The sequence below is a fragment of the Phalaenopsis equestris genome, unplaced genomic scaffold, assembly GCF_001263595.1.
Source record: "Phalaenopsis equestris unplaced genomic scaffold, ASM126359v1 Scaffold000276, whole genome shotgun sequence".
NCBI lineage: Eukaryota > Viridiplantae > Streptophyta > Magnoliopsida > Asparagales > Orchidaceae > Phalaenopsis > Phalaenopsis equestris.
In genome coordinates, this window is record NW_018164718.1 from 431,153 (window position 1) to 441,741 (window position 10,589).

General features: G+C 33.4%; 1 protein-coding gene across 2 annotated transcripts in view; it reads right to left on the bottom strand.

Annotated features, from left to right (window-relative positions):
* The window catches only part of LOC110024832 (deoxycytidylate deaminase), a 23,498-nt gene extending 21,975 nt beyond the window's left edge, over positions 1 to 1,523 (bottom strand). For both annotated transcript variants that reach the window (XR_002294059.1, XM_020725004.1), the window contains exons 1-2: positions 1,217 to 1,523; positions 1,073 to 1,148 (exon numbers count right to left, since the gene is read on the bottom strand). Coding sequence is in view for 1 of the 2 variants with exons in the window: in XM_020725004.1 (XP_020580663.1) it covers positions 1,073 to 1,148; positions 1,217 to 1,407 (267 nt within the window). In the remaining variant the exon portion in view is untranslated. The remainder of the gene's footprint in view (positions 1 to 1,072; positions 1,149 to 1,216) is intronic.
* Positions 1,524 to 10,589: the final 9,066 nt, after the last annotated feature.

A 10,589-nucleotide genomic window follows, 5' to 3' on the forward strand; every position in this document is an offset into this window, starting at 1 on the left:
GGAAGAGATCCGCCTGCTGGAAGGAGTTACAATGGTCTTGGAAGGGAGTCTAGTTGACAAGAGGTAGGTCCGGTGGCGGGAAGCGCCAGCAGGGAAGGAACGACTTCCTGAAAACTGCAGGAGAAGACATGTAGGGGAAGTTTCAGAGAGACTAGGGTAAGGTCCCGGTGGCAAGGGTAAGATCTCGTAGCTTTGATATCATGTGGGAATTGAGAATTCAACCAAATACTTTATTGACATGAAAATGGGATATAAATACACCTTACATGAGTCCTCAAATAGAAAGAATAATAAAATGGAAATAATTGGAATGAAAAATATATAATTCCTAATAATTACTTTAAGATAAAAGGAAAGCATGAAATAGGAAAGGAAATAAATTCAATCCTTCTAACATATTTACACATTTAACACCTAAACTTCAATTTTTACATGCATGCCGCCTTAACTATACATGAAAAGGTGTGCTTCACTTTTTAAAAGATAAAATGGTTGTATTTTTATGTGAAATGCAAGATTTAGGTTGTATAAATGTAAAAAGCATAATTTAAGTGTTAGTTATGTAAATTCATAAGAATTAACTGGTATGTATATAAATGCCCATAATGGTTAGGGTTTACCATTTTCTAAGAATCAATGAAAGTTCTTGAATTTTCTTATTAAAAGACTTATTTTTATTAATTAATATTGATTATATTCTTGATAGAATATTAAGTAATACTAGTCTATTTATCCCGAGGTTGTGTTTGTTGATTATTTTTTTGGAACTGTTTACGGATAATGCAACATTTTGACAACATTCAAATTATGTTGGATAAATTATATGTGCATTTAAATCGTATATCCCAATACACAGTCAAATAGTTCGTTAGAATTTAGCTATATTTAATTGATGTCATACCAAATAGTTCTTATAATTTAACACAACCAGGTCTCACAAAAGCCGGATTATGGATTTACTGAATCCAACTATTAATTTTTTAGGGGGGGCGGGCGACACCAAAAAGCATCTGAACTAATAGCTTGTGCAGAAAACTAGAACAGTTAAAAAAGCCAATTGCAAAACCCTAACCTGAGTGTTTGGATCCTTAGATCGCTTAGCGGAGAGGAATGCAATTGCCATGAAATAGTCATCCCAGGAAAGATACCTAAACCCTCCTAAAATTGTCAGCCTAAACAGAATCCGTTAGATGTTGCGATTCAAAAGTAAGCTTACCCCTTGCGCTTGGAAGGATCGAAGGGATTCGGAGCTTGGGAACCCTCGAGGTAGCCGTTCTCAGAAGGGGAAAAACAGCGAGGGCGGGGCCTCTTCGGATTGGAACAGATGGAGCGGAAAGCAATCACGGAAGATAGAGCACCGAGAGTAGCAGAGATGGAGATGAGTACGACATCCTTCCCGCTGATCATGGTCGGCAATAGGATTACGGACAACTATACCGAGTATAAATGGCGGGAAACAGAGCAGAACGCTGAAAAAGTAGCTAGTGACATTGACGGCGCTCAACTCTCGAGAATCACATATATAATCTGACGGACAGTTATTTCATGTTGCCCTTGGTGAATATAAATTAACTGTCTCCTATGATAACTATGTCTCGCATATCAAATCTTCAAGATGTACTTTATTCTTAAGAGTTCTTCTTATTCTATTCAGAAATTTGTACAGTTTAATTATTATTATTTTTTAAGAAGATAATATTTCCCTCTAAAATAAAAGACATAACTTTCAAAGGGATACATCCACCTGTACTGCATCGGTCTCCTAGTATGGCCTCATGACAGATGAATAGGGAGATGCTCCATCGAGTCAACAAAATCGAGAGGAAATATAAGTTCGAATTTGCACAACCAGTTGGAAACTTCAAGGAATGCAATCGCTCGAAGATTGCTTTTCATTGATTCGATGTGAGATAATATGTAGCTTTGGCTTTATTAATTTGCATGCATTTGTCTCTTGTAGTTCTAACCCTCTCTTCTTGCAATACCCTTTCAAATATATTCTTGCTTTAACATTATCCTTTATTTGTCCTTGATATCAAAAATAATATTAAGTATATTATCAAAAAAAATTTTCTCAATATGTATAACATCCAAATTATGCCTAATCAGATCGGTTTTTCAGTATGGAAGATCCCAAAAAATATTTCGCTTCGTCCAATTATGTGTAACGCCATAATCTGGAAGACGGCTTAAGGCTAATTCTTGCCTCTCAGTGATCTTCAGAACTTCACTGATCATCTACAGCAAATCATTTCCACTAATCATTGGGGGTGGACTGTTGACCTCATTTTTTGTGAGGTCTAGTTTTCTCTTAGAGCTTTGGATCTAGCTATAAGCTTCTCCTTATTGACTATCTTAGAAGACTAGTGATGTGGCCCACCTCACTTAGAAATTTTTGCCACCTGTTTGACTCTTTTGTGGAGTCTCTCATGGATGGTCTTAAACCCTCAACACTTGGTTGAGTTGGTTTAGACCAGCATGGTGAAGCCCAAAAAAATGAGTTTCGATAGTGTCACAAAGCCTCAACACTTGGTTGAGTTGGTTTAGACCAGCATGGTGAATCCCAAAAAAATGAGTTTCGATAGTGTCACAAAGCCTTAGGGAAGACCTTTATAGCTTACACACTCAACTCACTCATGCACACCACACACACATTCACATTGCACCACGTCATATACCCCATACATAATTCACACACTACCATAATTCAAATCAACCCCATAACTTACCCTACAATTCACATACATCACATGCACTACAATACACTCTCACCACCTAAATCCATTCAAATTACCCATAATCCTCAAATAGCAAAATTGCTCAAAATCCTCAATTTCACTCAAGAATCCACCAAGACCAATCTGAGCCACCAAATCCACCCAAATCAAAATTAAAACTAAAATTCTTAAAATTTCAAATTCAAATCCAATTTCCATGAGCCCTAAATCCAAATTCATCACAGGTTCACTTTGAACCCAAAAGACAACAAAATTGAACCCACATGCCAAATTCAATTTCACCAAGCCCAAGTCCTAAATTCCATCATGACAAATTCAAGGCCTCGTGAAATTCACATGATTAATTTTCAACAATACTAACATTAAATCAAAACCCAATTTCAGCCCAAAATAACCCGTTTTCATTAAAATTCAAAAGCCCATAATTTGAGCCCAATTTCCAAATCTCCTTAAACCCAAATCAATATGACAAAATTCAGCCCCCACATCAAATTTAATCAAACCTATAATCCAAAATCTTCATGATTAATCAACCAAAGTGGAAACCATGAAAATATTTTCAAATCTTGGAATTCCCCCTCCTTCTTTGATGTAAGTCATGTAGGTTATACATGAACCATGGGCAAGCCATGTGGCATCATCTAAGCCACATGGAAGTCATGAAGCCATGTACAAGCCTCATGTGAACCATCATGCCAAAAGTAGCGAAAGAGGGAGCCTCTTTCAAGATCCCTTAAAAAAGTGCTTACTCACTCCAATGATTCATTTAAACCTAAAATTAATCTAAATCCATATGATGGGGACTTGACCACACTAATCAAACTGGTCACCAACAGCCTTAGCCACCTTGGTGGATGAACCCAACCCAAGCACGTGACTTGGACCCAAACTCCCCAAAAATCAATTCAAACACATTCCACTTTGATCCAACATTTGGACACATGGCTCATGCCAATTGACTTCACAACTCTCCACCCCCTGACCCACCCATGGTCTGGCCGGCCACCATGGCCGCCGAAAAATCCAAAGCTAAGGGGTGCGACTATGGCCCAAACTCAAAATTCTACCCATCCAATGTGGCTCACTCTAGTTGGACATTGGCCACTTTCTTCCTTCCACATAAGCACCATTTTCCACCCACTGTTCAGCCTAATTAAACCTTAATCATTGGTCTATAAATACACCACCCCCTCATGGCTAAAGGGGACAGCCACACAAACCTTGGGGAAACTCTACCAAAATCATTCCAAACTTCCATTACACTCATGCGAAGCTCATCCCAATCATTTTTAGCCTTTCTTCTCCACTGATAACCCTAATTGTAAAGCTCAAAACCAAGACTTTTTCTGTCATTCCACCAAACTCCACAAAACTCCAAATTAGTCATTTCAAAAGCTTCACCACACTTCAAAACCACTTCCCCATGCTCCCTTTCCCAAGCTCTCTACCATAGCCCTAGACCACACCCGATACACCATTTGGTCTAACTCACACCTAGACCCATCCACAGAGCAAATCAACACTTAGAAGAGGTTTGTGGAATGAAGGCAAAACTTCTCAACCCATCCAATTGAGGGCTCACCTCTTGGATAAAGGTATAGCTTAAAAATTCTCATTTTTGTCTCGGTTTGGTCTTTTATGAAGAGAATGAACAATTTATGCCCACCTAGCCGTATAGATGTGTTCGCCTCACTTAGATGAAGGTGTGGGAACAAACCCAATGCAAATTGATTAAGTATCGAGCGAGATCTTAACATTTGACTGTGGATGGTTCTCAAGTTAAGGCTCATTTGAAACAATGAATGAATGTCTTCCATTCACGTGTACTTGAAACAAACAACGCAAATTGAGTTGGACGTAGAGATTGGAACGCGAACCACTGACCTAGTCAACACACACATTAAAAGGACAATAAATAGAAAGCCACCGCGTGGTCTTTCCAAGACGCCGAGGTTGAATCAGATCCAACGTGGTTAACTAGGAAAATAGAAGTATTTTGATTTAATTAAGTCCATAAAATTAAATATAACTGTAAAAAATCATATCCTTATGTATAAAAATCAGAAAAATACTCTTGTGCTCAGTAAACAGAGGAGAATCCATTAAACTTAAAATTTAAATAGTTATTGTTTAATCCATAATTAATCAAATAATCATCATCATGAATTGAAATTTTTAAGGTTTGTAAATCATGTTGTCAAGGATGCTATCTGATTTTTCCAAGGTCAGAGAACATCCCTAACCCCAAAAGCCCTAATTACTCAAGTTAATCATCTCCATTTTAATTAAAAAAATTATTAAAAATAAAATATAAATAATAAAATAATAAAATTAAGTTTAATGAGTTCGCTCAAGTTAGAGCGACCTAAGAAAAATAAAAAATGAGAATTAAAATAAAAAACATATTTCTATAATAATTTCCAATTTAAAAATCATTAAAATTTATAAAAATATAAAAGTGTTTCAAAATGTCACAAAAATATCCCTAATTGAAGGAAACAACCCTAAAATACTCCCATAAAAGTTTCAAAGAAATAAACTATATATTTGAAACTTAAATGTATTTTCTCATTATTTTACTAATTAATCACTAAAATAATTATAAAAAATAAAATTAAAATCATAAAAATACAAAATCAAGTTTGGTGAACTCACTAAAGTTAGAGGCACTTAGAAAAGAATAAAATTGGAATTAAAATAAAAATTGTATTTTTAAAGTTTTTTATTAATTAAATTTTTTTAAAAATAATTAAAAGTTATAAAAATATAAACATATCTCAAAATGTCTCAAAAATTTTCATGATTAAAAGCAGCATATTTAAAAATGCTTTTATAAATTTTTAAAGATTTAAAATGTATTTGGAGTACTTACATGCATTTTCTTATAATTTTATAAGTTAATGACTAAAATAATTTTTAAAAAATAGAATAAAAATTAGAAAAATATTAAATCAAGTTCTTTGAGTTTACTAAAGTCAGAGAGATTAATGAAAAATAAAAGTTGATTTTTTAAAATAAAAATGTATTTTCTATTTATTTATTTATAAAAATTAAGTTAGAAAAACATAAAAATACAAAAAAAATTTAAAAAATCATGAAATTGCTCCAAGTGATCATCTGACTTTCAGCAACATCATTAAATTTTTTTAAGGATAGATAACATTTTTTTGATAATTAAATTAATTTACATTAAAAATTCATAATTATGGATTAAAATTAACTATAAAAAAACAAAAATCAAGAAAATATAATTCCTCCTCTGATGTCTTAATTAGTCCATGAGTAAGAGGTCAACAAAGTTTCATGGTCATTTGGAACAAAATGAAAGAGTGATGAAGTATAAACCCTAAGGTTATAATTGTAATTTAGGAATTTTAAACCCCAACTCTAATTTAATCAAATCTTTAGGTTAAACCAGAAGGGAAAGGTATTAAATTAAGATGATTAAACTACTAAAGTGACTGAAACACAAAGGGTAAATGAGGTGGTAACCCATTCATGACTTTTCTATAAAAGGATAAAATTGTAATTACTTGAATTATTATGAATGGGAAGAAATGAAAACTTGAATGATCTAAGAGTGAGAAGTATAAATTAGGAGATCAATAAATTACTGATTTGAACCCCAATCAATGGTTAAACGTAGTTCGATATTTCTAATGAGATTCAAACACACTTTTTTATAAAACTTTTACAAAATTACAAATCCATCCTTAAGCTTTAAGAGCTTAGTAGTGAATTAGGTTTGATCTAATATCATTTGAGAAATAGTTGAAGGAGAACATATAGGTGATAATGAAACATCATAGAACACAGTTTGATCTAATATCATTTGAGAAATAGTTGAAGAAGAACATATAGGTGATAATGAAACATCATAGAACACTACAAACTTAATCCCAATGGAGAGGGGCAAGGGTGTAAATTCTTATAAATGTACCCCTACAGTTTTGATTGTAATATTCAAGGGTTGGCCAACACCCCTTGCTCGTGTGTTAATTAAGGAACAATACACTGAGTCCATTTTAAGACATAAAACATAATTCCTAATTCAAGATGAGTTGATCAACTTAACAACATAGTAAGGCTAAATGAACTTGAAATAGTCCAGTAGATTCTAGAGTTGTTCAAAATTATTTTTTGAAGACTTTTGAATATTTTAGAAGATATTTGAGCTTACTAAAATTTGTTGAGGAAAATCATCCTTAATATATATAATAAAATCAATAAGACCACACAATGATGAATTCTAAAATCCCGTCAAGATATAATTTGAGGCCCTTCAACTTAAGACACATTAATGAGGAATTCCCCTTTACAACTTAACCTACAGTCAAACTCAATGCTTAAGGATATGAGTCTTGGATATGATATTCAGGCCCTTATGGGAAACTAGGGATATTTAAAATATGATGACATATGTATCATCGAGTGAGGCATAAGTTGGATGGCTCAGGATTAAAGGCAATGATGCGAAACATTTCTGGTTCTAAAATTGGGATAATATAATAATATCTCATGGTCTAAGGACTTTTAGGTAGGGAGCATGATCAATTTTACAATTCACCACACGTGGTGAGAAGTTGCCCTTGCTCTCTTATGTTGCCAGTAGCTCTAGCCAAATCAGATTGATTAATTTTGTGGATTGTTTGATTTCATATATATATATATCGTGACACTACTATTTTGACTGTTAAGTAAAAGTTTAACTTTGTATGCTTGACAAATTAAGAATTTTGGATGTTATCCTATACAAGTCTACTTATTAATCACTTTTGAGTAGGTCGTGATTTGCCATTCTCTGATTATTTGGTTGGTGGTTTCTATCCAAGGTTGAACGGGACAAAGCACACATATTGCTTATGGTTGCCTATGGATGTCCCTCGAGAATTATGAGTCTGAACCTACCCCTAACTTGAATTCTTATAGTTAGTTTTGATCTTCCATATACATGTCACTTGACTTTTATATACACACATACACATGTCTTTTGTGTTTGTTTAATCTTTCATAATATTTGCATGCTCTACTTGTAACCAAACCCCTTTCAGCAACAACATTAGAGATAACATGTAAGCGCTATTACTTTTCTTTTCCTGCAATTTTATTTTACTTTGCTTTATGGTATCTTTCATTTATGCATAATTTATTATACTTGCAATGGTCCTTAGGGTAGACAATAGCAGGACATACGTTTAGGAGGAACCCTACGACAGACACTGAGACTCAACAATAATTACATGCTCACATATAAACCCTAAAACCTGGAATCGACATGGCAAGGAGCTCAAAACAAGCTTCAAGCGGATGGAGGATGACTTCAGATGATGATCAACACTCAAACAGAGAAAATATACTTCAACAAAACATTTCCTTAGTTTTAAATAATATAACCCCTTAGGAATTCAAGAAGGTTCGTCTAGTACGACGTAAGTCCTCACACTTTTTTTAGACTTTTGCACAAACATGTTGTGCCTTCCCAACTCTTTTTAGGATTTTAAGGTTGTTCATCAGTACGATGTAAATTCTCTTATCTTTCTAGGCTATTTGTAAGATCAAATGTTGTGCAAGTGTAAACCCTAATTTGAAATAAATGACAAGCGCAAACATTAGATACCTTCACTTCCAAGATGTAAAGCCAAACAGTAGGATAGTCTTGGAAGTCAACGAGCTTGCCTCGAGATCTGTGACATCCCATACCTTTTGCTCTCATTGACCTCCAAAATAACTGCTCCCACTTGACTTTCTTATAAGTAATCGTGAAAACTCAACTTTAAAAATCTTAAAGATAAAACCTTTGATTAGTATTAAGAGTTTTCTTAAGTGACTTCGGTCATTTAGAATGTAACGAATTATAGGGTCTTGTCATTATATGGAATTAGAAACCCAGATAAAATAAACCTTATCTAATCCTCAGTATTATGCAGGGGAATTGTCGGTCACACAAAAAGTTCGCAAACCAAACGAATGTCATAAATTTTTTAGTTGTAAAATAAACCTTATCTAATCCTCAGTATTATGTAGGGGAATTTTCGGTCACACAAAAAGTTCACAAACCAAACGAATGTCATAAATTTTTTAGTTTATATAATCAAGCTCACGATTAAGTGCTATGTCTATCTATCGGGATGGTATGTTACTTATGGTGTCGTGCTTGAATACTTAAACCATTAAATATATGAGATATATTCATTAAGTGTCAGGTATGCAAATTCTTGTGCTTCGCACGAGGGCATTAGAACCTATCTTTTGAGAGGTGAACGAGCAGCTGCGATGCCATACACACGAACTCTTCAACACCATCAATAAACTCGTTAGTTTATCCTTTTCTGCATGGATATAATATGTTATACATCTACGATCTAAAGCTTTGAATATCCATATATACCATAAATGTTTCTCTATATATTAGTGCACCTACACATTACATAGCACACTTGAAACCTTAGGCCATGTACACATCATACTTGAAACCTATAGTCCATAAATCCAGAGGAAATCAACACAAGCCTAACTCCATCCTAAACTTACATATCACAAAGTTCTTATGCATTTACATGTCTCACACCTAAATTTAATATTTACATACATAACACAATTTTTTTTATGGATTTACATATCTCACACACTAATTTTCATATTTACATACATAACATAAATTTCTTATGTATTTCCATGTATATCTCCCACCAAAATTTTTACATAACAATGTTTCCCTTCTTTGTAGGTTAGGGTTCCAAATTTTACTTCTCTCGGTGAATTTCACCCTAGGACTTCGAGGTTGTTCATCTAGTTACGACTAAATCCTCATCTTTAGGCTTCTATATGATTGTATGACGTGTAATATAAGTCTTAACATTATAAAAAAACATCAAGATGAAATAATTTTTTTTTCTTCAAAAACATCAAATGTCAAACAATAAGATAGTCTGAGACACTATAAAGGCTTCCTCAATATCTCCGAGTGTCCCATGCCTTTCCTCCTTTCGGCTTGTATTAGCAATTGTTCAACTTTTGAACTTTTACCATTTGGAATCCAATTTTCAATTGTGGAAACTTAAACTTAGAAATTTTTTGAGTACAAAACTGTAACCTTAATCGAAAGTTTTCTTAAGAAACTTCAATTATTTAAGAGGTAATTAACTATAGGGGTTTGCTCTTATAGGAAATTGAAGATCTCAATACTAATCTAAACTCTTATATAATCTTCATATTAGATAAGAAAAGTAATATATCGGGTTTAAACCATAGACCAGTGCAGATGTCCAATATTTCCTTAGTTCGAATAATCAAACCCATTGTAAAATTGTATTTCTACCTTTCAAGAAGGTTTACTACTTTCGATGATGCACTTGATTATTTGAACAACTAAAATTTTTGAATCTACAAGACATTCAAAAGCCTAGTGTCGAAGTGAAAATAAAAACTCGATAGTGGCATGTATGTAAATCTTGAAAAAAAAAGGGGCATTTACATACATACCACTCATGTCATACATATTTACATATCTAACACCTAAAATTTTACTTAACATAAAACTCAAATCTTTGACATCACATCAAAAACGCCACTATCACTGCCCTTTCACGTGAAATAAACTTTTCACGCACAACCTTTTAGTACCAATGTGATATAAATGCAAATATCAACCTTTAGGTGAGGTATGTAAGTGAAATACACCTTTTAATGCATAGGTAAGGTGACATGCAAGTAAAAAGTGAAGTTTAGGTCTTAGATATGTAAATAAATAAAAATTGAGTGTTATATTTGTAAATCATAAATATAAAGGGTCATTTACATACATGCAACATAATTCATCTATATTTACATATCTAACATTTAAACTTTCAT